Raw genomic sequence first — 20,783 nt, forward strand, 5'->3', positions numbered from 1 at the left:
TGCTTTCTAAGCTTGTTTGTAGGTTTCTGCTCGTTTGAAAGGATTTCACATGATTTGGCAGAAAAACAATGCAAAACAGAACCTCCACAACAAAAATTTAAGTTTTCCTTTTCCTACCTGAAAATCTTAGAAGACTTTCTATACAATGTTTGTAGATGGATGTGTGTCAGCTGTGGTGTGACATTAGCTCTAAGTCAAATACCATTTCTCTGTGAACAAGTCACACTGCATATCAACATTAATTTAATTATGTTAAACTTCACAGGCTTTATTGTATTAAGCCAAAAGCCAAGGAAAACATATGCTCATTTCTCATCTTTTAGCACATTACTCGTGAATGGAAGAATTCTCAGATTCCTTTCTGCAAAAGACTACTGAGTTCTTAATGAAAATTTCCACTTGTGTTGTAGTTGAATTTAATTTGGAATCAAGAACTGATTCTTCTGATTCTAAATATGAGATATTGTGAGTCATAGAGTAGTTCTAGAACACAACCCTACTCTCTGCCTTGTCTTTCAGTTCAGACAATGAGTGGTGGGTCGAACAGCTGGAAGAACCATATTTACTCACTACTGGAAAATCATTTTATAATTGACAAGATTATTATAAAGAATAAGAAAAGGAGATTTAGTGCAGTAGCATCTCATAGATGCTTTTCCAACAGTCTTCTATGCCACCTTAAAATCACGTGCAGATATTTAAATCTAATTGCTAATTAGTTTAAGGCAATGGATAACCATGGAAAAGGCCAAAAAAAAAAAAAAAAAATGTTGAAAGAGTTTTGGCAGTCTCTCCTTACATTTGGATCGTTAGCCCTTCATGACTGGAGACCTGTGCAAACAAGCTTGGGGTAAAGGAGCCTACTGGCACCATTCATTCTATGGATTAAATGCAAGTTGCTCTGTGGGCCTCTGCCTGAGGCCCCCTCTCTGACAGTGGTCTCACAGTGCGAGTAACTCACATCCTTCTGAAAATGCGTTGATAATTACTGCTTTGTAGGGCAGTGAGCTCACACTATTACACAAGATTAGTGCTGTTCTCAAGAGCTGGCCAGATTGTCTTTCCCGCACAGAGGTTTGCCAGCTAGGAAAATAATGGGCATATTGCCACTTTAACAACTATCAGGAGACCCCAAGTTAGTTTTTCTTCCCTTCAGCATATTCATGTTCGTAGGATCCAACTCCAGGCTGCCAGCATAGGGTAGTGACACCAAAACAAACGGCTCTTTCTCCTTTAAAACAAAGCTGCTCTTTTCTTTTCAGTTGTTGGTCAGCGAATTACCCTGTTCAACTAAAAGACAGCAGCAAAACCATAACCTCCCTTAAAATATAAATAAATAAGGACCCAGACTAGACTAACCTTAAGCAAGTACAAGGATCAGAAGGTTTATCTTTACCTTGCAGGGAAGTCATTTGCCCCTAACAAACAAGACAAAGTTAAATGCCCACTCCCCTTCCAGACTGCAAACAAATGTCTATTGTGTACACCAGCCATCTAGGGATAAAAAAAGTCATTTTAAAGTTACCAAATGTTTTGATTTCTGTAATAAGTAGTCTTCAGAGCCTCTTTTCAGATAACCGTTTGGCCTGTGTTCTGAAAGGCTGGTGCTAACCCCAAGTGGTTATTCTGTTTGTTATTTAATGAAAAGATGGTTTCTTATCGGCGTATGTTTAAAACAGGTACCTGTCCTCTTGGGAAAGTGTGTTCTATTTGGAATTTGCTTTCCTACTTCGGCGGTTATCTGCTTGCCCTTGGCATCCAGTGTGTTTGGATTGAATTTGGTAGCTCTGGGAGTACAGCAGTGGCCCAGGTGATGAAAAGAGTTTGCACACAAAGAAGTCAACTCTTACTGCAGGTGTCACGTTTTCATAGCTAATCTAGACAAATTGTTACTGAAAAACAAACTAACTGTGATTCACACTGCAGACATTGCATTTGTGTGCTTGGGTGTTTATCTATGATCTGACCTGTCCTAAGGATTTTAGGTGGATGTTACACATTTGGCTTTGGTTCTGATGCAATTTCACCATTGATGTAATTCACCTGATAATTTTAAAAGAGTGGAAAAGAATCAACTGCTGTAGGTGAACATTTTAGTCAGAAAGAAAATCCAGATTATAGATAGAATGGACTTCAACAGAATAGAATGCAGTCAGGTTGGTAAGTACTGGTTCATTGAGGTCTGTCTTCTTGCAAAGTGTTCTCTTTGTGTTTTCAACTCACCAAACTGAGAGAACATATCCCAGACAATCTTTTAATTTTTTTTTTTTTTCTTTGCTACATGGAGTACATAATCACGATTTGGGGGACATATTCTAAGTTCTCTTTTGTTAAGTGGTGTAGCTGTTAATTCATAATATAAGAATAGATACATATTACCACCTAGTGGTCGTATTGTATTTTGTGTTTCAAACCGCATTTGCAGAACTCCACCCAGATACACACAGGAATAATACTATCTGTAAATCAAGTTCCTGTAGCTTTGAGTAGTTTCTAAATTCTAGTATAAATTTCATGATACTGTGATCCTGAAAGTTAAATGTGAAATGAGAGGATTTTTCAAACGCAGCATGTAGTGCTTAGTAAAATCCTAGCAACTAAGACATATATTAGGACCTATCTGTCCTGTGTTTTCACTTTATACACAATAGTAGAATCCTTGAGAAAGTTTTCCTTGGCCAGTTTCCTTGGGAGGTGAACCGAGAGGGCTTTTGCAGGGTTTTTATAAATGATTTTTTTTTTTTTTTTTTTTTTTTTTTTTTTTACTGTGAACTAGATTAGCAATGTTTGGAGGAAAAGAGAGTAAGTGAAGAGCAGTGACGGAACTGTTCAAGAGAAAAACTTCCAAATCATAGTTTGAAGTTCAGTATGTTCTCCCAACAATTAAAATAATATATTGTGAATGGCTTGACTAGACATATATCAAGAATGGTTTTTCCCAAAGGGGTGTGCTTGGCAAAATCTATAAAATCTGTACAACGTCATCTTTAATTGGCCATTCAAGGTAATCTAAACTATGGCAAATTTTAAAAAAACAAAAGGTGACTGCATCTAAGCTGAAACATTGTAGATAATATATGGATAGATAGAGAGTTGGAAAGTAGGCCCTTGGCAGTTACAGATTCAAGATTTGCAGTTCCAGTTATACATGAGATCCTGAAGGTCTGCAATATGAAAACATTTGTACTTTTTGCTCAGGCACAAATTTGAACTGTACCCAATGACTGGCTAGTGTGTAAAAACTCTCGGTGAGCTCTCAAGTCTGTCTATTGGACAGCTCAGTTTTCCCATTGCAAGAAGTAGGTTGCTGTCTACTCTGCTGACCATTTTGGTTGTTCTCTACTGTATTTATGGCAGGAAATTATCTGCTACACAGATGTGTGTGAATAGAAGCATTACCAAGTCTTAGGTCTTAGGCACTTCTTTAATGCCAAGAAGTACTGTATGTGTAGGGGTGTGTGTGTGTCTGTGAGAGAGCGAGAGAGAGAGAGAGTCTCAAATGTATGAATCACAAAAATAAGAACTTTAATTTTGTCTAGTGTCTATGAAAATTCTGTCTCTTTTTATTTATATTGTACGATTTAGGAGCCAGTAGAGAGGAAAAGAAACAGAAAGATTCTAAACAAAGTCTCTGACTCTTCCAGAGAACCGGTGTTCATTGATTATTCTTTGTGGTTATTTGACCAAGTTAAGGAGTTGTGAAATCTCAGTGAAAAGAACTTGAAATGGATTGAGTATTATAAAGAAGCGCTAGTTATTGATTAGGTTGTGATAAGAACAATTGCTCTTAAAACTTCTTAGTCTTTTGCTCATAGATGAATTTGCTTCTCTGTGTGATGTGCAAGGGCAAGCTGGGACTTGACTGTGACAGCAGTGACTGATACTGGATAGTCTGGTTTCCTTTCTTCAACTGAAAGTAGTGCTGAAGATGAACCCAAGAAAACTCATTTTTTAACACAAAGAGGGAAAAAAAAAAAACTCCTGATTTATTTCTAAGTCTTGTCTATTTCTGAAAAACTGCTTTTGTTTTGTTTTGAGATGGTGTCTCACTCTTGTTGCCCAGGCTGGACTGCAATGGTGTCATCTTTGCTCACCACCGCCTCCCGGGTTCAAGTGATTCTCCTGCCTCAGCCTCTCCAGTAGCTGGAATTACAGGTGCCCGCCATGACGTCTGGCTAATTTTTTGTATTTTTAGTAGAGACGGGGTTTCACCATGTTGGCCAGGCTAGTCTCGAACTCCTGACCTCAGGTGATCCACCTGCCTCAGCCTCCCATAGCGCTGGGACTATAGTCGTGAGCCACTGCACTCGGCCCTGAAAAACTGATTTTTTAACCTTTGCAAAAAGGCAGTTATCCATCACTGCATAAGGAAAAGATCTATTAGTGTACATTACATTTGTATCATCAGTTTGTTTTGTTCATGCTTGTGATGCTAGTTATCTGCTGAGATTTTAGGTCATCGATCATGGCCACCTGGTGTGTATTTTAAAAGAAAAAGATATCTCTGAATGACAATTGGGACTTCCTAAACCCCATCTGAATTTGGTAGATTGTTGGTAACTTTCAAAAGCAGAGACCTCTCCCCACCCACCATCATCTTTTTTTCCTTGGTATATTGATTGAATTAAGTTGGAGACTTGCAAAGAACTGGGAAGGAGAGAAATAACTCCAATCATTCTGAGTGAGAAAAATAGTCAAATCACTCTGAGACACGTGGAACTGAGGCCACTCTCTGAGGGTTAAGAATGCTGGCATGCACAGAAGTCATGTGCACTGCAGAAGACCTGCAGGATGAGTCTTCTCTTTTGTGTTATTGTGAGACAGAAATAAATTTTTGACAAGTACAGATTATTTGGAACAAAATAATCGAAACATTTAGCGTTCAATAGACTTCGATGAATAGCTTCAGTCTGCTCTGAGTTTTCACCCTCTGTTAGGATTGGTTCACAATGAGTTCTCTAGTTTGTGGAGAGAATCATACTTATTAGCTGTTAGATTTTGTCCAGGGTTTTTTGAATCATTTTATTATTTTGGCAACTGATTTGCTTGAGTTCAATTGGGGGAAAAAGAAAGAAAAACAATAGCTGAAAAGTGACTGATTCCTGCTTAATTGAAATGGTTGCCCTTTTTGGCATGTTATTACAGATCTGGAGAACTAGTTAATTAATTGGACTCTAAAAATAAAGCAATTTTATCATATATTATCCAGCATTAAGCAGTTATATACTAGATATAAAATAATTATCTCTTAATAAAATGCAAGAAAAATGTACATCTGAGATGGCTTTCCTCTACATCAACTATTTGCTTTTTTTGTTGTTTGTTTTGAGACGGAGTCTTGCCTGATCCTCCAGGCTGGAGTGCAATGGTACGATCTTGGCTCACTGCAACCCCCGCCGTCCAGGTTCAAGTGATTCTCCTGCCTCAGCCTCCCGAGTAGCTGGGATTACAGGCGCCCGCCACCATGCCCAGCTAATTTTTTGTATTTTTAGTAGAGATGGGGTTTCACTATGTTGGCCAGGCTAGTTTCAAACTCCTGACCTCGTGATCCACCCGCCTTGGCCTCCCAAAATGCTGGGATTACAGACATGAGAAGTGCCGGGATTACAGGCATGAGATACTGCACCCAGCAACTCTTTAATTTTTATGTCACAATTTCAATCTCTGCCCCATCAGAAGAGAGTGAAAATGCAAAGTAATTTTAGGGTTCTCTTACAGGTATAGTAATGATCTAATTCTTGTCCCTGGGTGGCAACAAGAGTTTGAGGTATGTAGCTGAACTTGAGTCCCTGAGGCACAGACAAACATGCAAGGAAATGACCAGCATTTATTTTTACCTAAGGGGTTAAAATGAATCTCCCTAACCCATGCTGGCTTCTGGGAATAATTCTTAGTTTGCACATTCAGCCCTAGAAGAGGGTTGATCCAGGATAGATCACTCAGGATGTTTGCTCATAATTCCAAGTGAAGAACAAAGAAATCCAGATAGGAGGTACTGAATTTTTCCCTGCTAATTCCAAGAATCTGTATTCCTGTATGTATGAGACACCATATTGTGCGAGAAGATCTGTTACGTTCTTATAACCCATAATTGATTCCCTGAGAAGGGATTTCTTCTTAACATTTAACTTTAGTGAAAAGAAAAGTACATTATTGAAGCTAAAGTTGAATTTTTTTTTATATTCTCTCCCTATAAGTAATGTTAAATAAGGCTGTAAAGAATTCAGAAGGACACAAAGAAAGTTGTTAAGAAAACTGGAGTTTTCTTTGCTAAGTCAGTTTGGCAATAACATGAGGCAAAAATCAAAGCATAGCCAAGATAAACCTGCACAATGGAATGATCAGATATGAGGTAATAGTGTGACATGCCTGTGGGTATCAGACATTCTTGTAAAAACCACAGAGCTAAAATTTAGTCCTGCACCATTAAAACACAGCTCTGCCAAGCAACAACAGGAACACTCCTTTTAAGTCATTGCTGCAAGCCAAATGTAATTCTCACCCAAAACAATTAAATCTTTTACCAGAGGCCTGAATCTGGGCAATTTGAGCCCTGAGAATCACTTTAGTGGCATGGAATCCGAATCTCATTTCAGTGTGAAAATGAGATGGTTATTGTTCAGATCAGGAGGAAGTGTCAGCTGCAAAATACAGGGCAGTCAAGTGACTTTAGTAACTTGAAGTGATATTTGTTAAGACTAGATTTAAAAATGGTTAGCTAAGAAATTAGTATTTGTTGTGAGAAATGCACATATCATTTTATAAAGTTCATTTTTAGCAATTAGATAGATAATGCTCACTCTAGAGAACTTGGAAAATATAAAGAGTAAGAATATATAGAATAAAATATCTCAGTCTCATATCACTCAGACATAAACTCTGGAAGATTTTGCCGCATTTGCTTTTGGTCTTTTATACGCACACACATATGCAAACACAAACATGCACACATACATCCACCTATACACACAGCTGTATCTGAGAGCATGAGTAAAATTTGGATCATTATAATATAATAATTTAACACTTCTTTTACTATCCCCCATTTCTTCATTTATTCTTCAAAGAAAATGTTAAATGGTGATATAATATTCTATTTGTCTGGCTACATCAATTTATTGAACATATGTTTACTCTATAAATTGTTTTCCCTTTACTGCTAATAAACATAGTATTTCATATAAAATGTCATTCACATCTCGGATTATTTTTTAGTACAGAATTTTAGAAGTGGAATTTTGGAGTCCAAAAGCAAAAACTTTTTGAGGCTCCTGATATGCATTGCCAACTGTTTTCCAGAAAGGTTATTTACTTCCACTGGCTATGTCTGTAATTGCCTGTCTCACCTATTTGCTAGCAGCAAACAGGATCTTTGATTAGGGATTGGTGTGGATTGGGAAGAAAGAAACACCCTCTGTGGTTCATTATTTCTAAGTATCAAAACTATTTATTAAACAACGTAAGTATGGCCAAACATAGTTTCTGGCACTGAGGAGACAGTAATGAGCAAAAGAAACCAAAGCCCGGTCCTCAATGAGTTTACGTTCTACTAGGGAGAGAAAAATGCAATCAGTGAGTAAATTTTATAGGATGTTAGAATATGATAAATGTTATGAAGAAAAAGAAATTAAGAAAGGGAGATGGGACAGTGTAGGTAGGGACAAAGAATGAGGGAGTAATGCACAGTGTACACATAGTATTTGGACGTTGGAAAATTTTCCACCTTTGAGGACATTACTGGTTTCCTGTAAGAGACTAGTTGGAAAGTAAGCTAGAAAATATTGAGCTCCTAAATCCAAATTTAATATTTGGTGAACTCTGGAATCGTTGACCATAGAGAGTACTAAATATAGATTTTGTTAGTTTTAGTGGATTCCTATTCTTTGGTTTTAAATTTTTATCCTACTTTAACTCATTCATTACAAACAACTTAGTTCTGTATCAGCAACAGGCAGAACATGACATATCTCTGCTTTGTTGATTATCTACTAAAGGAGAGTATCAAAAATGTAAAAAGGAGGCTTGGTGAGTGGAGGCTGAGGGATGATGAGGGAAATGAGCAACGAAAAGGAAAATAGGGAAAGAATTAGAAAGCCAGTTCAGAGCCAATGTGAGTTCCTGGTTGCAGGGAGACCTACCAGCCAAGGAGTACTTCAGTGAGTATGGTCCCCTGAGCATCTTTTCCAGGCCATTTGGAGAGTAACACAGTGGGGCCATTTAGGCTACAACTTGGATTTAAATTTGCTTCATTTCTGGATTAGGTTTTCCCCCGAGAAATAAAACCACCCTTCATGCTGTATTTTGGCAAAAAAAAAAAAAAAAAAAAAAAAAACTTCCTTAAGGAGCTCTTGTTTTTTTGCAAGTTTATCACTCTTTAAAGACTCTTTTTTTTTTTTTTTTACATAGCAGTGATCTCTTGTCTCATGTCTTAATTCTGGCAGGATTGAGGAGGACACAATCTAAAAAGACAAAAAGCTAGAAGACTGAAAGAAAAGCAGGTTTTCAAACTTTAGATCTTTTCACAAATTATTTTATCAAAGATCTAAGTTTTTTTTTTTTACCATATTTAAAAGTTTTGAAAACCACTTGTTCTGAGAAGAAATATTACAGACATCCTCTAGTATATTAATTATACTGTTTTTGTTTTTAAACTAGAGTTTGTTGGTATACAAATCTCAATTTCATAGGTAGGAGGAAAAGATTTAAAACACAAAAGAAACATTTGGTATTGAAAACACTGCAGATAGCTAAGTATAGTACTTTGGTAAATACAGTAAAATGGATTAGACATACTATATATTTTAAAAGACATAAAAATAGTGATGGTGCTGTTAGGAGTAAGTAGGTAGTAAGAGTAGTTGGACCCTTCCTTTTTTTTCATTTTTGCATTCACTGATGCTCTGAATTGAGAACAGTTGCCTTAAATCTTATATACACTTTAATCTCTGACTTTCTCTTTGCCAAAGTCACTTAACTTATTGTCTCAAACCATAAACTTACTTTAAACTTAATTCAAGGAAAGACTAACAGATCTGTAGGCCCAGAAAAGACAGTCATATTAGCCACTGTCAAATAAATTTAAATCTGTATTTCTAGCGTGTTTCAGAAGTTTGTCACCACTAATGTTGTCATGCTAGACATGATAAAGCATGAGAGTAGGCAAAGCATGGTGAGAAAGTGATGCTCAAATTGACCCAGAAAGGCGCTGAACAAACAAACTTGTCTCATACCACATTCTAGTTAAGAGGACCCAGGACTAGGAAACTGGTCTCTTATTTATAGGCCATTATTATTTTCATCTTATCAAAGTTTGTTATTTTTGAATAGGCACAGTGACTATGTTTTTTATATAATTATTATTGCCAGGGAGGCAATCTTTTAAGTAACAAAGAAATGAACCTAAACCAGAGAGTCCTGGGTGCGTAACATCTCTAAGGTCCAAATAATTCCCTATTATGCTGGATTGTGGTAAGAGATAATGCATATCAAGTACCTAGAAAAGGGCTTCATCTATTATAGATGCTAAATGAATGACACATATGATGGAAGGCAAAAGATATTTCCAATTGTATATTATTGCTCAGAGTAGGATATATATATATATATATATACACACACACACACACACACATATATATATAAAAGGTAACCAGCAGAGAAATGTCAAACCCATAAAAGCCTTTTCAATGATCTCAACATACGTTTCACAAAAAAAAAACTATAGTAAGATCTACTTTAAAAAAAAAATCTACTTTTGAAGGCGTATCTTTTTATATCAATATGCATAAATGTCATAAATGTTTCTACTAAAAACATTTCATATTAAATCATAAAGGACAACTCAACTGTATGGTGCAGATAAGAATCACATCTAAAACAAAATAGCTCTGAAAGGTTGTATATAAAATGATTAGCATAGGTATGTCAGACAAATACAAAAAATAAATATTGCAACTATCTCAACTTTTTTAACCAAATAGATGAATTTGGGTGAAAAGCAATTACAATAAATGAGACAAAGTTACTTTATAGTAGTAAAGATAAGAAAAGACAGGCTGAAAATTCGATTGAACTATCATCACAATTATATAAATTTATATGTGCACATAAGAGGTAGAAGGAAACAAAATTAGAATGATGAGATTATTTTTTCTCTAGTTCTACTTCCATTAATTTTATTGAATTAATAATATGATGAAATTTCCTAAATTGAGGGTTGATTATATATTTAGAAATCTAGAATAACTAGACCAAAATTTCTCAATGATATCTCATTGCCAAATTGTAGACATTTGTTGAATTAAAGACTTTGAGGCACATATATTTTCTACTCACAGTTTAACAGTCTTTTTCTTTACCACCAAAATAATTTCAGCTATATGAAACAACAGAAATTGTTGAGTCTATTCCAATTAGATTGTGATATAATACCGTCGTTGCTCTTATGTTACTATTTGACTAGCAAGTAGTTACCTTCTCCCTCCATTTTGACAGCAATACGAGAATTGGAGGCCCAACCAGCCAGACAGCTTCTTTTCTGCTGGAGAAGACTGTGTTGTAATCATTTGGCATGAGAATGGCCAGTGGAATGATGTTCCCTGCAATTACCATCTCACCTATACGTGCAAGAAAGGAACAGGTAATGATTACTCCGTTAATAATGTGTACTTAATCTTCATTTCAATTATAAAGATAATTCAGGAATTCGTGATTCAAATTCATTGTTTGAGACCCAAACTGGATATGTCCATGTATGTCATCTCTTGTTGCTCTGGAATATTTCACTCTTCCAAAACGATTGAAAAGTTTGTTTTCAGCAATGTTCTTACCTTAGATTTCAGGTCCTTAAAGATAACAATGTGGCATTAATGTAGGAATGCTGCCTGGTAACATCTTTAAGCAGAACAACTGCCAGTCCAAAGGACAATAAGCCTTTTTATTTTTATTTATTATTATTATTATTATTATTATTATTTGAGATGGAGTCTGTCTCTGTCATCAGGCTGGAGATCTTGGCTGGGTGGTGGAATCTTGGCTCACTGCAACCTCTGCCTCCCAGTTCAAGCAATTCTCCTGCCTCCGCCTCCCAAGTAGCTGAGACTATAGGCGTGCACCACCACACCCAGCTAATTTTTGTATTTTTAGTACAGATAGGGTTTCAGCGTGTTAGCCAGGATGGTCTCGATCTCTTGACCTTGTAATCTGCCAGCCTCGGCCTCCCAAAGTGCTGGGATTACAGGTGTGAGCCACAGCTCCTGACAGACTTTTTTTTTTTATTTTGATGAGTAGAACATTACAAAATAAAATACTTGTAACAGTTAAACATTAGGCTATATTTTTAAAATCTAGATTTCTAGCTTTTTTAAGAAATAAGAAGACCTGATACCATGTGGCCCATATTCAAGTTTGTCAGTGGTTTCAAGTACTAGAGCTGAGAACCACTGCCCTCCCTTGGCTGGGGCTGCGATCTCCATTTATTGCAGTCCTCATTGAGTCCTTCCTTTGTTTTATGTGAGTCTGTGCCCCAGTCCTGAAAGACACAATCCCAAATGCCATAATCCTAAATGCTGAAATCCCAAAGGATTAAAATCCTGAAAATAGAGTTCTGGAAAAAAACAAATTTTAAAGACATTTATTTTAAAGAGAAAAAAATTTTAAGACATTTATTTACATTTTAAAATGATGATTTATTAGATAAACATATAAAAACATGACAGCGTGCTTCATAAGCCACTTTAGACAATAAAATAAATAGACAATAAAAACATACATATATTTTCAAGCATAAGCACTCAGGTATACTAATGGCAGTTGGGGAAAAACCAAAATGTATGAACGCATATCACTCTGGTTGTAATTATGTGCACCAGCTTTATAACGGTGGTCATGTGAAATACCATGATGAACAATATAAATCTTTTCACAAGATTGATAAAAAACTGAGATGGGTTACCACTGCATGTCCAGTTGCTCAAAGAGCCGAGATCTTGAGAAATCTTATCTTTCATAAATGGAGATGTACAAAAGAACATCTCTTCATTTATTGAGGAAGTTTCAAATTTTTATGTTGAGAACCAAGGAAGCTGAAGCCAGTAGTGTAACTCTCAGTCTGAGACCAAAAGCCTCAAGACCTGGGGGGCCTCTGGTATGTAAGTCCTGGAATCCAAAGGCCAGTGAGCCTGGAATGCTGATGTCCATGGTGGAAGAAGTCTGTCCCAGCTCTCAGAGAAAGACCAGCTCGCCTTCTGTATCTGTTCTCTCTGGGCACTTGGTTGATTGGATGATGCCCATCAACAATGAGGGCAGATCTTCCCCACCTCATCCACTCACACTGACACATTAATCTTCTCTGGAAACACCCTGAGATATGCCCCAAATAATGCTCTCTTAGGTTTCTAGGTATTCCTTAATCCAATCATGTTGACACCTAAAATTAAGTCCACAAGTCTACCACTTGCAGCTTGGCACCCATATGCATCTTGTTAAACCATTATTTAAATTTCCAAATAAAGACAATGACAAGGTAATATAATGATTCCTCCTGACATGATATAACTATCCTGCATACAACCAAAAATGCACTAATCCCTTCCCTAGAATTTGGCTTTCAGGATTTCAACATATTTCAGAATTATGATTTTGGGGACTTTAGATGTTAGGGATTTTAACCTCTAGGGATTTTGGTCTTTAGGAATTTCAAAATTTGGGATTATGACTTTTGAGATTGTGTCTTTTGGGATTATAATTGGCACTGTTTTTTGCCAACTGCCTGGTCTCTGTAGGCATTTGAGTATTTTAATCATTCCCTTAGAAGTTTATTTTATGCTTGTAAACTATGGAACACAAATGCCATCCTTATATCTGTACTTGAATATTTATAAGTTAAAATAAGAACATGTGTAATGTAAATTGTATGAGAATTGTTTAGTTAACATTAAACAGAAAATATTTTAAAAGCTAATTTTTTAAAAGGTGTGTTTATCATTGGCCAATTTCTAAAGCACGCTGTACAGACTTTTTCCCTAAACAAATAGAAATTCTGTAAACTATTTTAAGATATTTGCAATTAATAATGGTGTTATCACATGAATATTTAGTCCCTAGACCCAGACTTTTACCCACCTCAAATAAGAGTACAAAGTACAAATGTAAAATATAAACCTATTTGATTTATTTGTCTTTGGATACAAAAATAATAAAACTAAAAATCACACTCTATAAATATTTTAGTAAAGATTTAAACCCCAATAATTGAGAAATTCTATTAGAAGAAAGAGAACACTGACATACACAAAGCCCGAGTCTCATGAAGGTCAGCTGTTAGCAATGAGTACGTTACTCTGCTATTTTCTCACCAAAGGTAGAACGTATTCTCAATACCTTTTCTACATGAGAAGCTTTCCTGACCATATCCCTTACTTTAGCACTTCTGTGATGGGATTCGTAAAAATAGCAAATCAAGTATTTTCTGTTTTTCTTTTTCCAGCATAGAAAACTTTACTAAGTTGTTCGTCTCTATCCAAATGTCATGTTTGCCATTTGTCTCCAAATGGTCCCTGGAGTCATACTTTTCATTTTATAATTTATACATTCCTACATTTCCTATTTTATTTTTTCCTATAGCAGGGTTTCTCAACAGCAGAGCTATTGACATTTTTGGTCAGATAATTCTTTATTTTAAGAGGCTATCCTGTGCATTAAAGCATGTTTAGCATAATCCCTGCCCTTTGTATACTACACGTCAGTAGCACTTTTACATCCCCTCTGCCTTGTAAAAGGCAAACATGTTTCTAGACATTGCCATATGTCTCTAGAAGAGGTAAACTGCCCCACGTTGAGAACCACTACCCTATACCAAAAAAGATTCACAAAAACACCATGATTGTTTACATTTCCCAATGGAGAACAAATTTTATAAAATACTGATTCTACCTCATTAAAGAAGAAGAAGAAAAAAAAACCTATTTTTGTATTTTATCTCCCCTACTCACTGATTTTTATATTTGTGTAGTCAATTCTTTGCTAGTCAGTACTTTGGGGAAGTTTGTAAATGTTTATAGGCTTTTAAAAAAGATACCCTTTTCTCCTTTTAGATATTTTAAACCTACAGACCTACATAGTTCTCCTTTTAATTAACTATTAAATACTTGCAAAGAATTATAATATATATACAAAAATCATATTTTTTAAAAGAACACCTCAATGCATACTATCCATACATCTGTGGAGCATCCTGTGGGTTCCTCTCAATCCCATCCATTTACTTCTCAACTCCCACCGAGATAATGACTTATTCCCTTGCTTTTCCCTTTTCTATTATGATATACACTTGTTTCACTAAACAATAAATTACTTAGTTTTTTACATTTTTGAACTTTAAATAAGTGGAATCATACTGTATATATTCTGTGCTTTGCTCTTTTTTTGTTCAGCATTATGTCTGTGAGATTTATTCATGTTGATGCATGTAGTGGCATGTTCTTTGTTTTCGTTTCTGTATTGTATTGCTTGTATGACTATACAACATTTTACTTATCAATTCGCCTGTCAGTGGACACTTGAGTTATATTCAGTGTTTTTGCTTTTATAAACAATGTTTCTATGAGCATTCTTTAACTTGTTCTTGGTCAACTTTTTTGAGTTTCTGTAAGATATATTTCCAGGAGTGAAGTTGCTGAGTCATAAGATATATGTACCATAAAATCTACTTTAAAAAGCCAAATTTTTTTCCAAAGTGGTGGTACCAATTTTCACTCCCACCAACAATCTGTGATAGATCCTGTTGCTCTACATCTTCTCCAGCATTTGGCACTATTGGACTTTGAAATTTTTGCCAATTTGGTGGGTATAAAATGTAATCTCTTGTGACTTAATTCCCATTTTTTGATACGTCTCTCTGAATATCTTTTCATATATTTATCAATCACTTGAAGCTCTACTTTTGTAAAGTTTCTGTTCATATCTTTTGGTTATTTTTGAAAATTGTTTACTTATAATCTTATACATACTAATTTGTAGGAGTTCTTTTTATATTCTGGTTACTAATCCCTTGACAATTTTATATGTTGCAAATATGTTCTCCCAGTTTGTCACTTGAGTTCACCCTTACCTTATATTTTCTGATGGACAGAATTCGTAATTTTATTGATTTTTTTTCCTTTATGATCTAATCTTTTTTATATTTTAAGAAATCTTTACCTACTGATAACCTACAGGTCACATTGGCAGGCTTCCAAATTAATCCACCTGGGGGAGGTCTCATGATTCATGGCTTACATCCTGTCCCTGAGTAAACAGTTTTATCGTGAGTTCCTCAAATCTTACCATGAATTCCTTAAACTGTTGACATACTGATTAATATGTAGCCTACTGACACTGGAAAAACACTGATTTGTTTGTGAATCATGAAGTTTGACTGATTGTTTTGCACATAGAGCATTTTAGCTTGTATTTTGTAATCTGTAGCCAATGATTATAACCTCTGTATTGTACCCTCCAATGAAAATCACAACTCGGGTCTGAGGAGTTGGCCTCCCTTCTGAACTTCCCCATAAAAGCCTTCCAACCTGTAGCAGATTCTGGAATATGCCCAACTTTGTGGTGTGTCTTCCCAGGTAGATCCTTGCATTTGGCTTCCAATAAACCTTTATCAAATTATTTCTGCCACAACAGCCTTAATTTTGGTTGACACTATCCTGAAGTCATAAAGATATTCTATAGTTTCTAAATGTTTTATAGTTTTACCTTTTGTGTTTATATATTTCAACCATCTAGAATTTATTTTTAATGTATTCTCTGAAGTACAGAACCAAGTTTATTTTTTTCCATATGAATACACAAGTGTTCAAATGAAAAGACTACACTTTCCCTCTGCTCTGCCATGTTGCCTCTTTTAAATATCAAGCATATGTATATAAATCTGTTTCTGGTCTATTTTCCTGTCCTTGACAATACCACACTCACTGAATTATTTTAGCTTTTTAATAAGTCTTCATATTTAGTTTTAGAAGAAATCTATACAATTATTTCTTCAAAATTATAAAAATGACTTCAGATTTGTTAGCACCAAATCAAGTATATTGAATTATTGAATTGATCATTTTTAACCTTCTCTATCACTTTGGTCTTCCATCTGATACTTGTTATTCCATCTGATACTTGCTATTACCTGGACCCTAGTATAGGCTTTTCATATTACAATAAAAGAAGTGTGCACCATGGAATACGATGCAGCCATAAAAAGGAATGAGATCATGTCCCTTTCAGGAACATGGATGGAGCTGGAGGTCATCATCCTTAGCAAACTAACATAAGAACAGAAAACCAAATGCTGCATGTTTTCACTTACACGTGAGAGCTAAACAATGAGAACATAGGGACACAAAGAAGGGAAGGACAGACACTGGGGCCTACTTGGGGGTGGAGGGTGTGAGAAGGGAGAAGATTAGAAAAATAACTATTGGGTATTAGGCTTAGTACCCGGGTGACAAAATAATCTGTAAAACAAACCCCTGTGACATGAGTTTAGCCATATAACAAGCCTGCACATTTACCCCTGAACTTAAAAGTTAAAAAAAAAAAAAAAAAAAAAAAGTGTGCAGGTATCCAGATTGAGGTAAATTAGAAGAACCAAACATTTAAATTAAACCAAAATTTGTCATTGCAAAAGAATATGGTTGTAAACAGTCTTCTGAATGTGCAAATATATTTAATAACTGAAAACTTTTAATATTAGGATGTTGGCATTCAAATGTTTGGTACCAAGGTTTCTGATAATCATTTTCCCACTGAATATCTGCAATATTTCATGAGAGAATGTGGCATGTTTTTATGGGCCTATGGTGTCAGAATTCTTAAACAATAGAAATTTCCACTTAGGGAAAATTATATTTAAGTTACATTCATATTAAAGATATATAGGAAAATACAATAATTTAATCAAAGTTGTTTTTTTAAAGTATATCGTTTAAAATAAGTGTGCTAATGTTGAATAAAACTATGTTAACACAAATTCAATTAAATCAATTTTCCAAGCTTTTGAACTTTAAAATGAAGATATTTCTCTTACTTCTACTTCTTTTTTTGTTACTTATATTATTGCTGTTTGTTGATATTTATAATTTTTCATTGTAAATTTAAAATGGTGGTTAAGAATTCCAAGCTTTACCCTCATTTACCTGTCTCAAGGGTTTAAATTTATATTCATTATGGTATTTATGAAATTCAGGAATGAATATTACGGTCTCTTTTTCTTGTCCCAATACAGAAGATAAAAAAGAGCAAATAAACATAAATGGAACCAAAAGATATTTGTATTTAGGAGTCTTTGTCCATATTTCAAAACTATAATGTTATTGTAGATTGTAAGATTTTTGTTTGTTTGTTTTGTTTTGTTTTTTGAGATGGAGTCTCGCTCTGTCTCCAGGCTGGAGTGCAGTGGCACAATCTCAGCTCAATGCAACCTCTGCCTCCTGGGTTCAAGTGATTCTCCTGCCTCAGCCTCCCAAGTAGCTGGGACTACAGGTGCCCACCACCACTCCTGGCTAATTTTTTTGTGTTTTTAGTAGAGATGGGGTTTCACCATGTTGGCCAGGATGGTCTTAATCTCTTGACCTTGTGATCCACCCCCCTTGGCCTCCCAAAGTGCTGGGATTACAGGCGTGAGCCACCATGACTGGCCTGTAGATTGTAAGTTTTTATAAGGAGGTAATAGTAATAGTTAAATTCATTATTGTCCCAATGAAGGTACTTAACAAATAAAAACTTAGGGATGGTAATGAAGACAATATGCTTTTTAATTTGGAATTTTCGTCAGAAAAGTGGCCCTTCCAGAGGGGTAGATGAATGTATGACCATTTAGCCCTATGGTTGTTTAATAAAACAAATTTCAAGAATTTCAAGATGGCATAATCTGAGATTCAAAGTAGGCCCAGAGCCTCAACATTGAATTCTTTTCTTGAAAAATTTCATATTCTTAATTCTGAAAGATTGCCTTTGATGAAGTTGATTACTTTGGTACCATAAAGAAAGAGAGAAAAATAAGAGACTCAGTATTAGCTGAAATACTTAGATTATTTGGAAGTAACCCAATTTGCTTTCCTTTAGTTGCTTGCGGCCAGCCCCCTGTTGTAGAAAATGCCAAGACCTTTGGAAAGATGAAACCTCGTTATGAAATCAACTCCCTGATTAGATACCACTGCAAAGATGGTTTCATTCAACGTCACCTTCCAACCATCCGGTGCCTAGGAAATGGAAGATGGGCTATACCTAAAATTACCTGCATGAATCGTAAGTGGTCCTTTAGAAAGAATGGACTACCGTGCTATAACAACTACTAGACACCTTCATTTTACGGCTGTGGTATCGGCAGTTTAGGGTATGGAGCAAGTAATATTGTTGTGTTTTCTTCTTTTCTTTCTTTCCTTCCATGTAGCATCTGCATACCAAAGGACTTACTCTATGAAATACTTTAAAAATTCCTCATCAGCAAAGGACAATTCAATAAATACATCCAAACATGATCATCGTTGGAGCCGGAGGTGGCAGGAGTCGAGGCGCTGATCCCTAAAATGGCGAACATGTGTTTTCATCATTTCAGCCAAAGTCCTAACTTCCTGTGCCTTTCCTATCACCTCGAGAAGTAATTATCAGTTGGTTTGGAGTTTTGGACCACCGTTCAGTCATTTTGGGTTGCCTTGCTCCCAAAACATTTTAAATGAAAGTATTGGCATTCAAAAAGACAGCAGACAAAATGAAAGAAAATGAGAGCAGAAAGTAAGCATTTCCAGCCTATCTAATTTCTTTAGTTTTCTATTTGCCTCCAGTGCAGTCCATTTCTTAATGTAAACCAGCCTACTGTACTATTTAAAATGTTCAATTTCAGCACCGATGGCCATGTAAATAAGATGATTTAATGTTGATTTTAATCCTGTATATAAAATAAAAAGTCACAATGAGTTTGGGCATATTTAATGGTGATTATGGAGCCTTAGCGGTCTTTAATCATTGGTTCGGCTGCTTTTATGTAGTTTAGGCTGGAAATGGTTTCACTTGCTCTTTGACTGTCAGCAAGACTGAAGATGGCTTTTCCTGGACAGCTAGAAAACACAAAATCTTGTAGGTCATTGCACCCATCTCAGCCATAGGTGCAGTTTGCTTCTACATGATGCTAAAGGCTGCAAATGGGATCCTGATGGAACTAGGGACTCCAATGTGGAACTCTTCTTTGCTGCATTCCTTTTTCTTCACTTACAAGAAAGGCCTGAATGGAGGACTTTTCTGTAACCAGGAGCATTTTTTAGGGGTCAAAGTGCTAATAATTAACTCAACCAGGTCTACTTTTTAATGGCTTTCATAACACTAACTCGTAAGGTTACCGATCAACGCATTTCATATGGATATAGACCTAGGGCTCTAGAGGGTGGGGGATTGTTAAAACAACACACATGGAAAAAAAAAAAAAAAAAAGAAAAAAGAAATTTTGTATATATAACCATTTTAATCTTTTATAAAGTTTTGAATGTTCATGTATGAATGCTGCAGCTGTGAAGCATACATAAATAAATGAAGTAAGCCATACTGATTTAATTTATTGGATGTTATTTTCCCTAAGACCTGAAAATGAACATAGTATGCTAGTTATTTTTCAGTGTTAGCCTTTTACTTTCCTCACACAATTTGGAATCATATAATATAGGTACTTTGTCCCTGATTAAATAATGTGATGGATAGAATGCATCAAGTGTTTATTATGAAAAGAGTGGAAAAGTATATAGCTTTTAGCAAATGGTGTTTGCCCATTCTAAGAAGGAGCGAATATATAGAAATAGTGCGGGCATTTCTTCCTGTTAGGTGGAGTGTATGTGTTGACATTTCTCCCCATGTCTTCCCACTCTGTTTTCTCCCCATTATTTGAATAAAGTGACTGCTGAAGATGACTTTGAATCCTTATCCACTTAATTTAATGTTTAAAGAAAAACCTGTAATGGAAATTAAGACTCTTTCCCTAATTTCAGTTTAGAGCAACTTGAAGAAGAGTAGACAAAAAATAAAATGCATATAGAAAAAGAGAAAAAGGGCACCCAGGGATTGGCCCAATATTGATTCTTTTTCATAAAACCTCTTTGGCTTAGAAGGAATGACTCTAGCTACAATAATACACAGTATGTTTAAGCAGGTTCCCTTGGTTGTTGCATTAAATGTAATCCACCTTTAGGTATTTTAGAGCACAGAACAACACTGTGTTGATCTATTAGGTTTCTATTTTTCCTTTCTCATTACAATGCACATAATACTTTCCTGTATTTATATCATAACGTGTATAGTGTAAAATGTGAATGACTTTTTTTTGTGAATGAAAATCTAAAATCTTTGTAACTTTTTATATCTGCTTTTGTTTCACCAAAGAAACCTAAAATCCTTCTTTTACTACATTGTGACTGGTCTGGTTATTTACAACTTTAAATCCTAATGTGCACCAACATTTTTACATTCTGGTTCCATCATGGAGAGCAAGCGTCTAGCCTGGATGAAATGATTTTGTGGCAAGCAAAGAAATGATTATATATATACCCGCAAAGGTTGCGATAATAATTCTGATAATGTTTTTATCTGAATACTATGTATTAATTTCAAATATGAAAAATATGCAATGGAAAAAGTGATAGCTCACATCACAGAAATCTTCCTAGGAACCAAGGCAAGTGTTTTACGTGTAATATATCACAACAAGCTTATGAAACAGGGATCGTCATTACTGATTGATGAGGAATCGGGCACAGAGA

The 20,783-nt window shown here is 35.5% G+C and overlaps 1 protein-coding gene across 2 annotated transcripts in view; it reads left to right on the forward strand.

Annotated features, from left to right (window-relative positions):
* VCAN (versican) overlaps window positions 1–20,427 on the forward strand; it is a 110,297-nt gene extending 89,870 nt beyond the window's left edge. For both annotated transcript variants that reach the window (XM_023215001.2, XM_023215002.2), the window contains 3 exons: window positions 10,495–10,639; window positions 18,106–18,288; window positions 18,434–20,427. In XM_023215001.2, the coding sequence (XP_023070769.2) occupies window positions 10,495–10,639; window positions 18,106–18,288; window positions 18,434–18,561 (456 nt within the window). In that variant the 3' untranslated portion in view covers window positions 18,562–20,427. The remainder of the gene's footprint in view (window positions 1–10,494; window positions 10,640–18,105; window positions 18,289–18,433) is intronic.
* Window positions 20,428–20,783: the final 356 nt, after the last annotated feature.

This window comes from Piliocolobus tephrosceles, chromosome 4 (genome assembly GCF_002776525.5).
Source record: "Piliocolobus tephrosceles isolate RC106 chromosome 4, ASM277652v3, whole genome shotgun sequence".
Lineage (NCBI taxonomy): Eukaryota > Metazoa > Chordata > Mammalia > Primates > Cercopithecidae > Piliocolobus > Piliocolobus tephrosceles.